This window comes from Anas acuta, chromosome 1 (assembly GCF_963932015.1).
Source record: "Anas acuta chromosome 1, bAnaAcu1.1, whole genome shotgun sequence".
NCBI lineage: Eukaryota > Metazoa > Chordata > Aves > Anseriformes > Anatidae > Anas > Anas acuta.
Genome location: NC_088979.1, coordinates 126,150,032 through 126,169,494, shown reverse-complemented (window position 1 = coordinate 126,169,494; position 19,463 = coordinate 126,150,032). Strand labels below are relative to the sequence as shown.

At 39.7% G+C, this 19,463-nt stretch overlaps 1 protein-coding gene across 3 annotated transcripts in view; it reads left to right on the top strand.

The window, feature by feature from the left end:
* The first annotated feature begins 1,031 nt into the window (after positions 1 to 1,031).
* Positions 1,032 to 19,463, top strand: part of DYRK4 (dual specificity tyrosine phosphorylation regulated kinase 4) — a 28,229-nt gene continuing 9,797 nt past the window's right edge. Inside the window, exons 1-9 of one of the 3 annotated variants that reach the window (XM_068654077.1) lie at positions 1,032 to 1,233; positions 1,540 to 1,635; positions 4,451 to 4,534; positions 5,886 to 6,035; positions 10,282 to 10,417; positions 12,117 to 12,280; positions 12,634 to 12,770; positions 15,901 to 16,041; positions 17,869 to 18,007. In XM_068654077.1, the coding sequence (XP_068510178.1) occupies positions 1,615 to 1,635; positions 4,451 to 4,534; positions 5,886 to 6,035; positions 10,282 to 10,417; positions 12,117 to 12,280; positions 12,634 to 12,770; positions 15,901 to 16,041; positions 17,869 to 18,007 (972 nt within the window). In that variant the 5' untranslated portion in view covers positions 1,032 to 1,233; positions 1,540 to 1,614. Of the gene's footprint in view, positions 1,234 to 1,539; positions 1,636 to 1,724; positions 1,921 to 4,450; positions 4,535 to 5,885; positions 6,036 to 10,281; positions 10,418 to 12,116; positions 12,281 to 12,633; positions 12,771 to 15,900; positions 16,042 to 17,868; positions 18,008 to 19,463 lie in introns of those variants that run through there. The other 2 variants (XM_068654069.1, XM_068654060.1) reach the window with 2 other exon arrangements.

The window sequence follows — 19,463 nt, the reverse complement described above, 5'->3', positions numbered from 1 at the left end:
GCACTGTTGGCATGACAGTCTGTGATGTTATTTGGCTAGACAATGAGAAGTTGTTTTTCTTGTATGTGAGGTGTAATTCTGGGGAGGATTTGTTGACTGGAGAGCTCCAATTTGGGGAGAATGGAGAAGTGGAAGTGATAGAAATTAGAGTGATTTGCCTTTTAGGATGGTGCACCACAACAATAGTATTATGCAAGGGCATTGCTTGGACCTCCATGACTGCAAAAGAATAGCTGCTTGTCCTTTGACAGCTCTGTGGAAAAACTCATCCAGAAGCATCAGCAAAGGTGGCTGTCTTCTAGAATAGCTTCTGTGGGTGAGCATGTATCTCTTCTTTGTAAAGCCTGATTTCTGAGTGAAAATAGAGCTATTCTGGGTTGTCGACAGATTTAGAACCGGCAGGGAACATGCCATTCCTTGACTGTATGAAGGAGGAGAGCACATGGTATTTTTCTGTCTTAGCTATTCCCATAAGATGTTGGGGAGATAGGATCACTTCCACCAGTGCTCCCCGTCAAATGCACTACACCCAAATGAGGTAAGGGAAAGACAGGATGGCAGCTAAGCTCTATCTCACTATTTATACCAAAATGAGAACCTCGTTATCTCACAGGTCAGAGAAGCTCTGTACTGATGCTAACAAGAACCCCAGACAAAGGTGCCACAGTTTGGTCTTCAGTAAATGAAACGTCATGACAATGAGAAATGAGTCCTTGAGGTATTAATCTATTTTCATTTTCCAAGCTGACAGTCTCAGTGACTAGATTTAACTCAATGTATAGCAAGGTCTCTGCGACAAGCTTTGAAAAAATATGATTTCAAGTGGTTTTTGGTTTCGCAAGCACACGATCTCAGTAAGAAAGAACAGACTGAGACAGCAAGGAGAACAGCCAATCCTGTTATATTTGTCTTTCTTATTACTGACTTGCCATGATAAATATGGAAAATTATATTTGGCTAGAAGGAGGTTGAGAAAGGGAACAGATGGCCACCAAAAGAATACTAGAGCAGCTAATAGTCACTGGCATATTTCCGGGATAAAAATTTAAATTTAAATCTGAAGCCAAGCAGAAGGGTTTTTTTCTGATCAGGGTACTGTGTATGAAATTGAGCCTGCTCTGCTCTAACTAGATGAAGGTGGGCTTCCTGAAATGTGTTTTGCAAATGGAATAAACAGCCTCTGTCCTGCAATTAATGGCTCTTGCAGTTATGCTGACAGAAATAGTTGACAAGGTAAGGAAAATGTTTATTTTCCTGCTGTATTTTGAGTGAGCAAATATGTATTTGCTATGGCTTTTGAATATGCTGCATGATTTAACATTATGTTGCATTCTGTGTATGTATTCTACAAGCTTAATTCGATTTTGATAGTGGGCAGGTGTCCATTTAATCAAGGAAACTATGGAGTCTATGTTTTATATAGTTATGTGTTTTATCATTTCTAAAATTCTAATACATTTCTGGTCAATTGAATACTGAAAAAAAAAAAGCTGACATTTTGGGTATTCTAAAAAAGCGTCACACTTTCTGATTTTGCAGAATGGTGGATGCTCAGTGCCTCCTGTGATTGCAAATTAATTACGTAGCGAATGGGGACACTGCTCTGTTTCTTGAATGACAATTGGAGTTAGCAAGGTAATAGCCAGTAATACATGATTTGAAGGGCTGGAATAGCAGGAGATTGTAGTTCGGGATTGCAGTGCACTACATGTATCTTAGTTGTAGGACAGGCCAAGTGCTATATGAGTACAACAGCCAGGAGTGAAGTGGAATGGAATAGTAACAGTTGCTGCAGTTTTTCTTTAGAGTGCATCTGCCAGATTAAACCATGCACAACAGCTCAGCTGTAGTTCCCATTACTAAATGTACAGGATTTCGCTAGAGCAGCAGCTGATGGGTCATTTGGATCAAGACTATCAAGTAAGTCACTGTGCGGACTTAAATCCATCTGCTCCCTTGTCAGGTACTGGCAGGACTGTTGTAGGCACAGATCAGTTTTTCCAGTGGTAAATGTATATCACAGAATCACAGAATTTTCTAGGTTGGAAGAGACCTCAAGATCATCGAGTCCAACCTCTGAAATGCTATCTATATGCTATCTAACTGTTTATTTTATGAGGGTTGGTCAGCTATTGATTTTAAGGTGTTTTGAGTAAATTTCCCAAAGAGTACTGAAGAGCTCTACATCCTTAATAAGAAGGTTTAGAAAAAGAGAGGCAAAGAGAATCACAATTTTCTGCAATTAAAAAAAGGCACAGCCATGGGCTAATGGACTGATTTTGCTTTTGCAGTATTAAAGGAGAACGATCTATCTCAAAATCGTGCTAATCTTTTCTGTAGTAAATAGAAATTAAATAGATTCGGAATTCTGGCAGCATCATGACCTGGAGTTCACTCACTTGCTTCCTTAGCTCTTGCTGAGTTTTAATGTCATTTTGTGAGTTGATTATGCTATGTTAGTAAATACAGTATATTTTGAAATTTATATTTAATAATATAGGCATCACTGCATAGCATTTTTAAATCACTGCTAAGAAATAAAATGCCATTTTAGAGTGAAGACTCTGCAGTCTGTACAGGTATGTGAAGTCAACTCTATCTTTATTTGCTTCTCAGTGATGACTTTCTCTTTAAAAGCCTAACATTGTATTGACTTGTAGTCAGAAAAGCACACAGCATTTAAGAAACTCTTTCTAAATGGAATGTAATGTTTTCATCAGGTCCATAAACTGAAAAATAAAACTATCTGGGAATAAAGTATGGATGAGGTGTGAGAAGAAATCTAATATGTCCTGAAATCAATAGTTAAATGTATTAAGTTCTGGGTCGATACATCTGGTATAGTTACGAGTGTGGATTCCAGACTCATCTTCTTAATAAATCTGGTTCTGCACTGAAGTGCACGATATGTAGTTTACATGCAAAGTGTTTGTATGTGAAAATGTTCTGGCAAATATTCATCTATTCAAATTCACACTGGAAAATAGTGATCACAAGGACATTTGGAGCACCAGGAGAAGTATATTGTGCTCTAGGTAATGCATATGTAGGATGCAGTAATCCAGTGTTTCTCTTTGGGACAATTATTGTGTTTTGTTGTTGGGAAGTTTTGAACTTACAGTGTATGATTCTTCAGACAGTGAGTCTAAAGGAAAGTGGCATGGAGTCCCTTTCACTGTGGCTAGGCTGCATCATGGCAGGTGATTTATGGCCCATACAAAACACTAGCAATACTCCTCTCATATGCAGACTTATTTTCATGTGGACTTACTGAAGCCCACTACAAAGGCCTTTAAATAACAATCCTCTGGCACTGATCCTGGAACTGGATAGAATAAATGTAATTGCAAAGAGCAGTGACTTCTCTTCATCAGGTGCTCTGCACATTTAAGACTGTGTGACAGGTACAGGCCATGGAAGCCCTGGCTACAAAACAGGTAAGGAAGAATACCATGCTTTGTTGAAGTATGTTTAATCTTCAGCTTACATCCATATGACAATTTTGGCTGCAAATTATTTTTTTTTTTGAGACACTAAACTAAAGTTCCCTCCCATGCCTCCAAGTTCCTCTGCTTTTAGAGAAAATACTGCTTTTCTACTACTTCAAGAATCCTATAGTGGAATTGTTGTGCCTACTTGGTTAAAGATTATTTTCTTGATTATGAATGGAATGAAGTTATGCCTTACAGAGCCCAGAGACAAGAAAGCATATTTGACCAAAGCTGGTGAGGTTCACTTGAGTCTATAGAGCAGAGCTCCAAGCTGCTATTGTGTTTCAATATCCAAATTATCTTACAGTTTCCTTCGATTCACTGCAGTCTCATATTGGACAGGAATGTACAGTGCAATGCAATTTATGTTTGTAAGAAAACTGCATAAAGCACCAGCAGAATCTTAAAAATGACAAGCTACTTAGCACTTTCCCCATGTTTCTTTTTCTATTATTGTAAAATTCTCTCTCCTTTGGAACCAATTGGATTTTTTTTCTTTATCTCAGTAAATTTAAACATTGATATGTGTTTTCTTTACCACAAGTTGAATTAGTATAATTCTGCTATTAACAATGGATGGGTTTACAATCTACCTTATGAGGCATTGTAAAGTTGTCCTTCCAAGCAGGCTCACTCACTATATACTTTCAAGCACATATTTTTAAGGACGGCAAAGGCCCCCCTTCCCCTCTGTTGACCACATGGGCACATCAAGCATGCTGAGAAGCACAATAGGCAAAGCAAGCTGTCTCTGCACCTGCCCACAAAACAGCTGTTCGACTGGGAGGGGAATTGCCAGAGAGTAGTGTGTTTTCAGCAGCTTTTGTGGTCCTCTCTCAAACACTATTTTGGCACAGATATTGCCACAGAGGAAAGAAAAAGAAAAAAAAAAAAAAAAAAGCATTTTTTCCCAGAGTAATTATTATTATTATTAAAAAAGCATCATCTCATGTTTACAGTCTTCTCATGTGGATACATTTTCTCAGCCTCAGCTGACTGTTCAAGAGAGTGATCATCCGGGATCTAACAGAGTCTTCCATCAGGTAGGTAGCTCTTCAGCTGACTTTAAAGAATACCTAAATGCTTGTTTCCTAAAAGATTCCACATAATAAATAAATCTGAGCATAGAAAAGTCCTGTATTCCCTGCCCTCTTCCATTTTCCCTGTAGCTGTATGACTTTGTCCCAAGTGCCTGAGAGTATTTTGTTTTCTGATAGCTGTTCAATAACATGTGAGGCATTTCTCCTGCCCACAGCCACTTTTGTCTCCTGAAGATGTAATGAAAAGTTCCCTGGAATCTCAGTTCTAAGGCTTTAAAGACTCTTCTATAGTATTGGAAAAAAATCTTACTTGTTCAAGATGGTTTGATAGAGAGCTTGCTTCTTTGCTTTTTGAGAAAAATATCAAACCTCTCTGTTGCTGTCAAAAGTTTGAAAAATATATGCTTTTCCCAGTACAAAAATTTCACAGGCTCATATGGGTTGTAGCCTTAACTCAATAGACCCAGTCATTTATTTTATAGGGCATAGATGATCAGATCTATGTTGCAGATCTATTTCAAATCTTTTTTTTTTTTTTTTTAATGTTTGCCAAAGAAAACAGTCTACCTTGAATTTTTTCTTTGTTGATAAGAGGGTGACTTCTCTCATTCTAGATATCCAAGATATTAGAGGTCCTAACATTCATAGAACCACATACTTAAAAGACTGATTCTAGAAAACGAGTGTTATAGACATATTTTACAATAAGAAAAGGGACAAGTCTAAAGGAAAGACTAATCATACTGGAACTTTCAAATGATTATAAACATCTAATTTTCAATACAGTTTGCACAAAACACGCCTTCTCATTAACAAATCAAATGTTAACAACGGTGCCTAGACAAAGAGAACTGTATAGAAAATGAGGGGGGAAGGAAATGCTGAGAAAACAGGACAGGGAAGACCCTCTCAGTGACTCCTTTTCAGTCCCAATTTCTCTTCTGCCACCTGGGACAGCTAATGAAGTTTTTTACCATTTACATTTCGTGTCTATCCTACATACACTTTATTTTCCCCACTCCTGCGGCCTGGAGCGGCTGTTCAGTTTCCCAGCCCAACCACCTTTTCCACCTGAGGCAGTCACTCCTCTGTTGCTGGGTGCAGGTGTTGCTGTGGGGAAACTCGAATGCCCCAGAAGGTGCCAGGCGGCCGGATTGCCTAGACAACCTCCTCCTGCGTGTTAGTGCAAGTGGGAGCTGCTGGAGAGTATCTGCCCTTTTTGCTTTCACCGTTAGGTGTCAGAAGTGAACCATACACACCATTTCAAGGCTTTAAATACTTCTGTTTTTCGAAGCTGTTACACAGAATTGCCTGCTAGGATGTTATGTAATATTTACTTATGCTTTCTATTTAGAAAGTCAGTCACAGTGCTATTTCTTTCCCACATCTGGAAGGCCAAGCAAAGCATGGTTTGGTTGCAGACTCTGCAAACCCTCCCCCTCTTGAAAGCAGCCTGTGTCAGATAACAAATACCAGCTTGCAGAATGTGCTCCCCCCTCTTCAGGTGAGTTATAAAGTTATTAAACATCTTGATTTTCATTAGCTAATCAGCTTCTCTCTAGTATTGATAAGAAAGTGTCAGTGGAAAAATGTCGTAAATGTATTTCTGGGGAAAAGAGATAAATAATTTAAAGCCTACATTTGCATCAGTTTCTGTTTTCAGTTACAGAAAAGAAAAAAAAAGAAAAAGGAAGAACTATAAATAGTCAAACAGATAAATTGCTTATCAGCATGATTGTGTAAAGCTCCTGTGATTTTAGTGGACACCTACACCTAACCTCACAGGAGCTGCCTGGGCTGTCTTCACTTTTGGTATTCCTTCTTCCATCTTCCCCCCGTCCTTGAACTGTTGTGCTCCTCATACCTGGCAGCTCTGCTTTTGTAGAAGTCAATATTGAAAAAGAAAGAAAAAAAAAAAAAAAAAGGAAAAAAAAAAAGGTTGGGGGGGGGGAGAAAAAAAAAGCAGCAAGGCTAGATGCAAATACTGGAAGATGATTTTAAAATAAAACTTTTCACTCACACTAACACGTTCTTAATCCAAAACTCACAAGCATCAAGATGCATGTATCCCATCAGGACTTTTTGCAGTGACGTGATGGACAAGGACTGCCCACGGTTTGGTCTCTATCACATCTACTGGGTTGTTCTTGTGCTGGCAGCCATGTGCTGGTTTTGGGATATGGCTTTTGTATCATTATGGCACCCAGACAGACTGATCTTCTGTGTCTCTATCCTGGTCCTCTTGTATGAGTTGTCAGGACTTTCTCAAAGGCTGAAGAATTATAAATATATTTATTTATATATAAAGAATAATAGCATAACTTAGGTTGGAAATGTCTTCTGGAAAACATCTAGCACAACCTCCCACTCCAACTAGATCAAGCTTGGAACTGGTTGTTCAGGGCCTTGCCCAGCTGTGTTCAGAGTATCTTCAAGGATAGATAGTCCACAGCTTTTTGGGGCAACCTCTTGCAATAGCAAACCACCAGTACAGTAAAAATGTTTTTCCTAATATCTAATGAACATTTCCCAAGTTGTGATTTGTATCCATTATCCATCTTGTCCTAAGACCACACACCCCTGAGAAGAGACTGGCTTTGCTTTCCCTATATCATCCTGGCAGGTAACTGTAGATAGCAATATAGCCAGTCCTGAAGCATCCTCTTCTGCAGACTGAACAAATGCATTTCCATCAGCCTCTCTTTGTACATCATGTGGTCCAAGCTCCTAAACATTTCCTGGCCTCTCCCCTGAATTCACCCCAGTTGGTTGATGTCTTTCTTGTACTGGGGATCCCCAGCCTAGACTCAGCACTCTGTGTTGTTATGAATGCTGAAGAGAGGGGGAGAATGACTTCCCTGCTGGCTATCCATTTGCTAATTCAACCCAGGATGTGTTTGGCCTCCTTTGCTGGAAGGGGCAGGGCATACTGCCGCCCCAAGTTCAGTTTGTTCCCAGGACCTTCGCTGCAAAACTCTATCCTTTCCGTTGTCTCCTAGCCTGTTCTATTACTAGGGAATATTCTGTTCTAGGTGCAGAACTTCACATTTCATAGAATCCCAGAATCACAGAATTTCTAGGTTGGAAGAGACCTCAAGATCATGGAGTCCAGCCTCTGGCCTAACACTAACAGTCCATTTGTCTTCATTCAACTTCAGGAGATGCCCATTAACCAATTTTTCCAGCCTGCTGGCCTTTCTTTGGATAGCATCCCTGATATGGCCTGCAGATTTCAGAGGGTGAACTCATCTATTGTCCACGTAATTGATGAACACATTAAGACTGCTAGCTTTAGTATCAGTCCCTGAGGGTGGCTGCTGGTAAGCAATTACCACTGATCACAGTCCTTGAAACCTGACCATCCATCCAATTCAGTTACAGACAGTTACACAGGCTTTGCTGAAGTCAAAGTATACAGCATCCATTGCTTTCCCCCCATTTACCAAGACAGTCACTTCATCAGAGAAGGAAATCAGGTTGTTCAGACACAAATTCTTCACAATTTATTCTGCCAAATCCATATTGGCTGTTTCAAACAAGCTTTTTGTGTTTTACTTGGTTGGAAATGGCTTCCAGGAGGAATTGCTCCATAGCAGTCCCTGGGGTGAGGTAAGGCTGATCAACCTGTAGTTTTCTGAATCCTTCTTCTTGCCCTTTTTGAAGATGTGTGATGTTTGACTTTTCCACATTATCAGGAACTGCCATGGCCTTCAAATATAATAGAGGGCAGCCTTTCAATGACGTTGAGCTCTTTTTGCACATTCTCAAGTCCATCCCATCTGGTCCTGTAGACTTAGGTACATCCAGCTACTTATGTAATTCTTAAATATCTTGAAATATCTTGATGTACTGCAGGTAGATGAGATTTTTCCACAAACTCTGCTCCTTGACTCAGGGACATAGCAGGCCTGAGGGCATAACTTACCAATGGAAAGCATCTAGTACTTTAGTCTCTTCCATGTCCTTAGTCACTTGGTCTCAAACACCACTGAGCAGTGCATTCATATTTCCTTTAGCCTTCCTTTTTGCTGATGGTGTACTTAGAGAAACATTCCTTGCTAATTGCAAATTCAACTGAGGTTTTGCTTTCCTAAACATCACTGTGTGCTTGTGTAGTGCCGCTTATATATGTTCCCAGATAACCCATCCTTGTTTACACTTTTTTTGTACTCCTTACTGTGTTTGTGCCTGATCAAATGCTCCATTTCCATCCATTCTGGCCTTCAACCATGCTTGCTTAACTTTCTGCATGTCAGAATGGACTGTTCTTGTACTTCAAAGAGATCTACTCTGAAGATTTATGAACCCTTCTGGTTTCCTTTGCCCTCCAGGGCAGTCTTCCATAGGATTATAAGAAGATCCATGAACAATTGAAAAGGTACTTTTCTGAACATCAAGGTTTGTAGTTCTGCTGTTTGTCTCACTCATGTCTCTCAGGATTTTGAACTCCACAATCATACGGTCACTGCAGCCAAACTACCCTTTCTTTGACCTTTATATAATCAGTCAGTTGAAATGAGCAATACTGCTTGAGAACAGCAGGTCCAGCAGAGCATCTCAGATCATCTACATTAAATCCACAGTCCATAAATCTCCTGGATAGCTATTGCTATCTCAACAAATGTTTAGGTGAGTGAACTTGCCCATGAGTATCAGAGCCTTTTAAGTTATGAAAACTCTTCCTTGATGTACCTAATTAAAAGCCCTGCTAAGCATGGTTAGCAAAGCTATTTGCAAAGGTAATCTTGCCCTGCTTTATCAGTTGGATTCTGTTTCTTCTCAGCAGTCCTTGTTCCTCATCCTGTGTACATAGAAGACAAATCACTCCCTGTAGCTTCAGCCAGGTATTTATGCACTGAATGTATCCTCTCTAGCTGAGTCTTTTCCGTTCATTGAAGGGATTGAGAACATAGGTTGGGACCCCACACCTTCTATTCTTATCCCAGAGCACACTATTTTCTGTCTTTATCTGTCTTCCTTTTATATCCAACCCTCCATCATGTCCTTCTGACTTGATTCTGTAGGCTGTCCTGTTCTGGAAGGCCTGTGAACTGCATGTGCTGGAATCTTGAAGACCTGATGATATAGATAGCATCTTTATATCATTTCTTACACCACTTGTTCCTTCTAGTGCTTCCACACCCCTACGAGCCCATTCATTCCTCATTCCTACCAATCTGGATATTTGTATTGCAATCGTGTAGGTGTGCAGACCCACACTGCTGTCTCTGCAATGCTGCAGGCTGCACAAGCAGTCTGATGGATTCTAGCACAACTCTACTCAATGTGTCCATACAGAAATCAGAGATAGAAAATGCCTATTTGACTATCTTTGCTGCATTTCATACCAGGAAGACCGTACTCAGATCTATCCTAGCTCATAAAAGATAGGCAGCGTAATCAAGCCATGGTGGTTTCTAGCATTTATACAATGTAAGTACCCATATATTGAATGAACATGGAAAATGAACTTTATTCTTTTATTTAGAAATGTATCCTTCTGTGGTCCAACAGTGCTACAGGCAGAATTTTGGGGTATTCGGTGAGTTCTTGTTTCCAAGCATACGTGTTCTATCTCAGCACAAAATTGACAAAGATCACTCAAGAAATCCAGCTCTTGTAGTCCTGTCTTTAGGAATGTAGTAGGTTGGGGTTTTGTTGTTGCTGTTTTGTTTTTGTTTTTTTCACAATTGTAGAAAAAATGAAAATATTTGAAAATAAATTTACTTTTTTTTTTCTTTGCTTGTCAGGAAAATGGAATTATAAGTAAGTTTCCACAATTTAACCTTCTAAATAGTCGTTCTGAAAATGATACCAGAGCTCAGAGAAAATCATCAGAACTGGAAAACACCAGCACCAGTGTCAAGCTGCCTATGACTGCTTCAGGTAGACTATAAGAAAGCATGCTAAAAAGACTAGAGTGACAGGTTGTGTGTATAGATAGTGAGTGTATGCAACCAGGATACTCACTGATGAGAGGTTCTTTGCTAAATGTTCCATGAAATATTTAATAAACAATTTGAAGGGCAGGAATATGGATGGGCTTGTTGATTCCTAACAATTCTACTTGCAATGTGAGAATGCAATAAATGGAATATGAAAATGAATAGACTAACACAAATACATAAATGAGAAATTTATATATTATAAAACTGAACTTACATTTGTCAAAGATTTATGACAGATCATGAAGCAGTATTCTATTATGGTGATAAAACACTTTTCCCACTTGCTTGTAACTGTGTCACATTTTATTTATGTGGGCTAAATTGCATTTTGGGATTCCTCAGATGTAGAAGGTTTCTGGATGAGTAGACCTATTTTTACGAACAGTGCTTGGAAAAAAAAATGTAGTGGCCTCTTGTCTTCAAATGATTTAGCATCACTGCATTAATGGATGGAAATCTGCTAGTGTTTAACAAAACACCCATGTGCATGCCTAGAGAACACATTGATTTACAATCTCTGTTTACTTGTCTAGATTTAAATGATATAAAAGGGGGTGTAGGTAGAAATTTTTCTGTACAGGTAGAATCAGGATTAGTAGAACAGCAGATTTGGGTCCCACTTAATTCCCAACCTCATGCATTTGAACTTGATATTTTTTGTTAGAAAAACAAGTACTTAAAAGCTTTGGTTAACTAAAGCTTACTGCCATTTCATAAATATGTCAATCCAATCAATAAAAAGCATACAGTTCTTCATGTAATCTGTGAAGCTTACTGAAACAGATAGACAACAGATGGGATTTCCAAAAACATCTGAGTATGTGACTTTGCTCAAAATCAAATGATTTTTACCTCAGCTCTCAAAATCTTGCTGAGAGATGATGAATGTTTTGTTGAACATAGAACAGTAGGTCAGAAAAGAGAGAAAAAGAAACATAATTTTGTACAAAATGTCAACATAGAATCATAGAAATTATGGTTGGAAGGAACCTCTAGCAGCCATCTACTCAACCTCATTTTCAAACAGATATGCTTTACTCTAAAATGTTCCACTGTTAAAGCAATTTGCCATTGACAATGTATTTAGCCACAGCTTGAGTACTGTATTCAGCTCTGGGGCCACCAGTATAAGAAGGACATGGACCAATAGCAAGTCATGAGCAGGTCCAGAGGAGGGCCACAAGGATGATCAAGGGGCTGGAGCACCTGTCCCATGAGGGAGTTGTGATTGTTCAGCATGGAGAAGAGAATGCTCTGGGGAGACCTTATAGCAGCTTTCCAATACCTACGGGAATACTGGAGAGGAACTCTTCATCAAGGGCTGTAGTGATAGAACTAGGAATAATGGTTTTAAACGGATAGAGGGTAGGTTTAGGTTAGACATTAGAAATAAGTTATTTATTCAGAGGGTGGTGAGGCACTGGCATAGGTTGCCCAGGGAAGTTTTGGATGCCCCACCCCTGGAAGTGTTCAACGCCAGGCTGGACAGGGCTTTGAGCAATTTGATCTGGTGGGAGGTGCCCCTGCCCATGGCAGGGGTTTGGAATTGTGTGATTTTTAAGGTCCTTTCCAGCCCAAACTATTTTGTGATTTTGCGATTCTGATTTTTGTTCTTATTTTCTTGTTTTCTAATTTAGAAGCCTTGAAAAATTTTAGAAACCAGTTAACAGTCTATGAACAAAAAGAAATTTTCAATTATCCAGAGCTATGGTTTCTTGGGCTGGAAGCTAAAAAGATCGAAGGTTTACCTGAAGCCCAGAATAATAGTTGTTATGATGATGAGAATGGTTCTTACCTGAAGGTAAGTGGAAACATTATGGTATTCACTTTCAGATCAATAAGTTTGTAGTGACTGTCGACTCTTAAGGGATCAATGTGAGATAAATGTTGTTTCCTGAAGGTAAATATTCCCATAGCAAAAACATCAGTAATAATCATGGTAAAGCTTAGAAGAGAATCCTAAAGAGATAACCGCTTTTCCTCAGGCTTGATGCAAGGTGGGTGGATTAATGAACCATGCACTTGTTATTTTTCTCTCTTACAGTTGCTTAATGTAGACATCACTTGCAACAAATCCAGCCTCTTTCATGAACTACTTTAAAACATGATCTTTGCCTTGCTGTTTGAATCTGAACTATTTGTTTTCTTTTGAAGGTTTTACATGACCATATTGCATATCGATATGAAGTGTTGGAGGTCATTGGAAAAGGGTCATTTGGGCAGGTGGCTAAATGCCTGGATCATAAAACCAATGAATTAGTGGCACTGAAAATAATAAGGAATAAGAAAAGGTGAGACATCCATTGAATTTAAACCAATACAATCAGCTCTTTATTATATAGGCAGTGACAAACTGAGATAATGTGAACAAAGCAAAACCAAGCCTCCAGTACCATAGGTTTTCATTAAACACACTCAGAACAGAGTGAAGAAAGGTTAAGTCAGGGTCTCAGAACTAGCCTGAACCCAGTGGAGACACAGTCTATGAAAGCAGCCACAGTTTTTCCATACTTACAGAGAGGTCTCTTATCTGTGGCACAGTTAATACACAGCACAGGTAACCAGCCCAGTACAACTGTTTGCTGAGAGCCTACTTTCCTACAAGACCTCAAAACACCAAGAATAGTCTGGGGGGCTCCAGTCGCTCATTTTAGTGTGGAAAATTCTGTGCTATGTTCCTAAGAAACATCTTCTCATTTATGTGACAGATTATAGTTTTGTCAGTTGAGTTTAGTGCTAACTGAAGTCAAAGGAGCAGATGAGAAACAGAATCATAGAATCATTCAGGTTGGAAAAGACCTCTAAGATCATCAAGTCCAATGGTTAGCCTAGCACTGCCAAATCTACCACTAAACCATGTAACTAAGCACCACATCTACGTGTATTTCGAATACCTCTATGGCTGGTAACTCAACTAGTTCACTGGGCAACCTGTTCCAATGTCGCACAACCTTTTCAGTGCAGATTTTTTTTCTAATATCCAACTTAAATCTCCCCTAGCACAACTTGAGGCCATTTCCTCTTGTCCTATCACTTGTTGCTTGGGAGGAGAGACTGACCCCTACCTTGCTACAATCTCCTTACAGGTAGTTGTAGAGAGAGAGAAGGTCTCCCCTGAGCCTCCTTTTCCCTAGGCTGAATAACTCCAGTTCTCTCAGCCACTCCTCCTAAGGCTTGTTCTCTAGATCCTTCACCAGCTTTGTTGTCCTACTTTGGATACACTCCAGCACCTTAATGTCCTTCCTGTAGTGAGGGGCCCAAAACTAAACACAGTAATTCAGGTGCAGTCTCACCAGTGCTGAGCACAGAGGGACAATCCCTTCCTCAGCCATGCTGGCCACGCTGTTTCTGATAGAAGCCAGGATGGCATTGGTCTTCTGGGCTACCTGGGCACAATGCTGGCTCATGTTCAGCCTCCTGTCAGCCAGCACCCTCGATCCTTTTCTGCTGGGCAGTCTTCTAGCCACTCTTCCTCCAGCCTGTAGCACTGCTTGGGGTAGTTGTACCCCAAGTGCAGGACCCATCATGTGGCCTTGTTGAACTTCATACAGCTGTCTCAGTGCATCAGTCCAGTCTATCCAGATCCCTCTGTAGAGCCTTCATACCCTCAGGCAGATCAATACTCATGCCCAACTTGTTGTCATCTGCAAACTTACTGAGGGTGCACTCGATCCCCTCATCCAGATCATTGATAAAGATATTGAAGAGAACTGGCCCCAGTGCTGAGCCCTGGGGGACACCACTAATGACCAGCCTCCAGCTGGATTTAACTCCATTCATCACGACTCTTTGGGCCTTGCCACCCAGACAGATTTTTACCCAGCAAAGCCTATGCCCATCCAAGCCATGAGCAGTCAGTTTCTCCAGAAGAAAGCTGTGAGCAAGTGTCAAAAGCTTTGCTAAACTCTAGGTAGAAAACATCCACAGCAATTTCCTCATCCACTTAGCACATCACCTTGTCATAGAAGGAGATCAGGTTCATCAAGCAGAACCTGCCTTTCATAAACCCATGCTAACTGGGCCTGATCACCTGTTAGTCTTGTGTGTGCTGCATGCTGGCACTCAAGATGATCTGCTCTATGAGCTTCACCAGCACCTAACAGGCCTGTATTTCCCTGAGTCCTCTTTCCAGCCCATCTTGTAGATGGGCATCACATTTGCTAGCCACCAGTCTGCTGAGACCTCCTCTGAAAGACAGGACTGCTGATAAATGATGGAAAGTGGCTTGGTGAGCACTTCTGCCAACTCCTTCATTACCCATGGGTAGATGCCATTTGGCCCCATAGAACTGGGTACATCTAAGTGGTGTTGCAGGTCACTAACCATTTCCTCTTGGATTATGAGGGCTTTATTCTGCTCCCCATCCCTATGTACCACTTCAGGGGATTGGATACCCAGAGAAAAAATGGTCCTACTACTAAAGACTGAGGCAAAGAAGCCATTAAGTACCTCAACCTTTTCCTCATCTTTTGTTACTGTTTCCCCCTACGTCCAGTAAAGGATGGAGATTCCCCTTAGTCCTCCTTTTTTTGTTTATGTTTTTAAAAACATTTTTTATTTTCCTTTATGGCAGAAGGCAGATTGAGCTTAGGTTGAGGTTTAGCCCTTCTAATTTTCTTCCTGCACAACCTCACAACATCATGATAGTCTTCCTGAGTGGCTTGCCCCTTCTTCCAAATGTCATAAACACTCTTTCTCTTCCTGAGCTCTAGCCAAAGGTTTCTGTTCAGCCATGCTGTCTTTCTTCCTCGTGGGCTTGTCCTCTGGTACATGGGGACAGTCTGTTCCTGTGCCTTTAGGATTTCTCTCTTGGAGAGTGTCCAGCCTTCCTGGACTCCTTTGCCCTTCAAGACTGCCTCACAAGGGACTCCACCAACCAGTCTCCTAAAGAGTTTACCCTCTCGAAGTCCAAGCTGGCAGTTCTTCTAACCTCCTCCTTGCTTTTCCAAGAACCAAAAAGTCCATTAAATTATGCTGTTGACTCCAGGAAGAGCTGTATTCAGAGCTTCAACTGTTAAGTTTTTTTCCCTCAGTGAACACCGAGTGTAAAGACGTTCTTCAAAACTGACAGTCTCACTGTGCTATGTGTGAAATATTGCTCTGTTTGAGTAAATGTAAACATTCCTATGGATTTTGAAAGCATCAGGTTTTTACTCTGGATGTTTATTTGAAACTGTTTTTCTTTATTTATTTTTTTCAGACAATTCAAAATATCTGCTCTTAAGTGCTATCTAAGACTGGTATATTTAGACTAGGAAACAACAGTGAATCAAATTTAAAGTAATTAACAGTGAATGGTGAATTTTTAATTGTCTCACACATTGAGTTTATAGTAAAATTGTGGTGTTTGCAGTGTTTGTATTGCAATAAACTTAGATTGAGTTAATGATTCATCCATTTGGATGCCATATGATATTGCAGATTTCACAGCCAGGCTATGGTGGAAGTTAAGATCCTTGATGCTCTTCTGAAGAAGGACAAAGATGATACTCACAATATTATCCACATGAAGGAATACTTCTACTTTCGCAATCACTTCTGTATTTCATTTGAACTGCTGGGGTAAAGTGTATTTTCCTTTACATAAATCTTAAGGGGCATTGTAGATCTTGTGCCTTACAAGCTTCCATTTTAATGCCTTCTTCGGAAGAATTTGTATCTCTCAATGTTCCAAGAAAGGAATACTGTCTAAATTCAAACTGCATAGCTGAGTCTTTGATCAGCAAAGATGAAATGAAAAAGGCCCCCTCAGACCTTATATAGACAATGACATGATCTATTCCTTATCTTCTGTGCTATGTATTGAAGTGTTTTTCTCTGAGATACCTATAAGTAAAATTGTGAGTTCAGAACTGGTAAACTTCAGGGTGTAGAAGCATGAATTATGTTAAATTATTATAAAATATTGCTTTATGTGAATGTATGCTGCAGGACACACCTCAGGTGGAATTTTGGATAAACTTTAAGGAAGTCAGACCATTTTATTCACCATCCTCCTTATAATCAGGGCATCAAATTATAATTATGTTTACCTATAATTTCCCATTTCTTCAAGTAACAGCCCAGTTGCTGCATGTATCATAGCACTTGCTGAATTTTCATCATCATATGGAAGTCTTGATCTCAAATACACCTAAATTAATTGTAATTAATTGCTGCTTGTAAGTCTGTCAGTCAGACACACAGGAAAAGAGTTGACTACTTGTCTCCAGGGAAGACATAGATGAGTCTTTTCAGAAAGCTGCTATGGAAAATTCACAGGAAAACATTCATGGTATAGTCAACATATGCAGCTTTTTACAGAAGAGTAGCAGACTCTGGCTGTCATAAAAAATATTTGCCTGATAAATTCTTGAATGCTTCTAAAATGCAACGAAAAACCCTTAATTTGTGAACTTTGTGCTCCATCAAGTCCTGGTAACTTTATTTACTTCCAAAGGAATGAGCCTTGTCTGAACTAGTAGACATGCAAGTGGGGAAGGCAGAAAGCTACAGTTGGTGTATGCCCTTGACGTGGCATGGGAGCTGGGGTCTCCCAGGGCTGTGGAGGCTCCTGAAAGGATTCTGTGAGCATCAGAGGCTCCCCATGTCCATCATGACAGGGCCTGGTGCCTACCTGGTGCAGTAGGTACCAGAAACACCAGAAACAGTCCAGGCATTGGGTACCTTTCTGGGGATGGGCCAAAGCTGTTCTGGGCCATGGGTCCATAGGCTGGGCCTTGGGGAGCTGGAGCCCGGCCCTGTTGTTGGCCTCACTGGGGCAGTGGTCGGCAGCTATGGTGCTGACATGGGGTCCCAGGCTTGGTGCTTGTGGCACCCTCAAGCTCTCAGGGCACTGTTCACATGAGCAAACGCTAGTCACATCATTTAATGCAGTACTGGAAGGCACTAAGATACGATGATGACAAGAGGGATTTAAGAACCTAACAAGACCTGAATTTATGGGTTATTTATCTAGAATAATTTAATACTAATTTAAGGCTTTTTAGACAAAATGGATTTATACAAGGTGCCAAAACAAAGATAAATGAGAGAGAAAAGAGACAATGTTTTTTTTCCTTTCAATTCCTAAATGATTGTTTTATTTGGTGTAAATCAGCACAGTTGCATAACAGCATGGAGTTTAGTAAGCAAGCATGTCTATGGACATTATGTCCTCATTAGATCTGAAGATTCAAGGAGATGTTTATGCATATTATATGCAGAACATCATTCTCAAGGAGGAAATTACTTAGGTCATTTTATTCTTCATGAGTCTCCTCCCTCAGGTAGGAAGACAGACAAAATACTTTCTTAATGCACTCGAAATTATTTATGCTGTTAAAAATAAGTTCTCTAATCTTTTTTTCTGCTTTCTGCCTTCTTCTTCCAACCCCACAATCCTCACAGAATAAATTTGTATGAGTTGATCAAAAAGAACAATTTCCAAGGTTTCAGTCTGTCTTTAATTCGACACTTCACTCAGTGTGTGCTGAGATGTTTACAAGTGCTCTACCAGGAAAGAATCATTCACTGTGATCTGAAACCTGTAAGTACTGTCATTTCCTAATGTGTTATTCTGCACAGAATCTTATTTTTTTATTGATTGAGAGGAACACTCAGTAGAATCATTAACATTTAGTAGGATATTTGTCCAGAAGCTAAAATTTCTGTCAGATGTTATTAGTACTAGGGTTAAGTGATTCTTTCTGTTGATTCAGTTTCTTTACTACAGTTTATACCTGGTTTTGTGGCTGCCAAAATATGTGCAAAAATGGATCAAATGCAGGTAATGGCTTTTTGCTTAGAGACAGAAAAAGGTATTTGTGAAATTAAATAATTCAATATGAGGAGCATTATAATATAAGTTACTCTCAAAGTAACCTGTTTCCGGTTAATCCTGTTGCATATTTAATTTCATCTGTGTAACTATAAAATTAAGTATTCTAGTAAGTAACAAAACAATTCTATAATACACTATTCAGGATGCTTACGTATTTCTGGAGGAATATCTGCGATCCAATTCTTGCTGTTATATCTGCTAAGCATTCAAGCTAGATGAAACATTTCCATTCTCCTTAAGCCCCGGTCTTAACTCTCTCTCTCTCTCTTTTTTTTTTCTTTTTAATTCTTAAGAATTTTTTATTCTGTTCTTAAGAAAATTCTTTAGTATTTTTAATCTTTTAATTTCAGGTAAACCATTCTCTTGATTTTTTTTTCCGATCATCAAATGAACCAATAAATAAATAAATCATCTCTCAAGTGAAAATGCTTAGGATGGAATTTTGCTCTCACTATGCGTAATGTAATCTAACTCAGAACTCCAAAAAGTCAAGTACTGTCTTTACCCGCTGTCGTGCCAACATCTTTAGCAGACCACTTTACAGTGAGAAGTGAGGCTTGCAAGATAGTCAAAATATTGTAATCTGAAACAATTGCCCTAACAGGAAATCTCTTCCCAGGCAGCCACTGCCATGAAATAAGGTTACCAATATCAATGAGTATAGTCTGCATTTAAATAGAGTGACATTAGTGAATACTTAATGGTTTAACTGAAAGAGAATTTTGTTCTCATTCTTTAAGTATGGTTTCATGACTTGAATTTTTGTTACCTGAAGCTCACATGTATTATTACATCTGCCTCCTATGGTATTTCTCAATGTAAGTTAGGGCACAGAATTGCTGTGGACTTCATGCTAGGTAAGTAATGGCCCCAGAACCTGGTTTTGCCATTAATCAGTTTCTTTGCATTGTAAGGGATTCAGTATTAGAGAATGAATGCTACCATGAGCATGGAAGCATAGCTAGCTGCAGAGAGAGGTTACATCCCATAACAGGACCAAGACCATCTGGGTTGGGGAAGTGAGTCCTTGTCTTGACTTTCATCAGTATCAGCATCTTCCTCCTATCTCCTATTTTTATGAATCTAATAGCACAAGAAACTATTTTGTCACTAGTTGACAACAATCTGGGAACTGTTCAGTCCGTCAAAACTTTGACGCAAA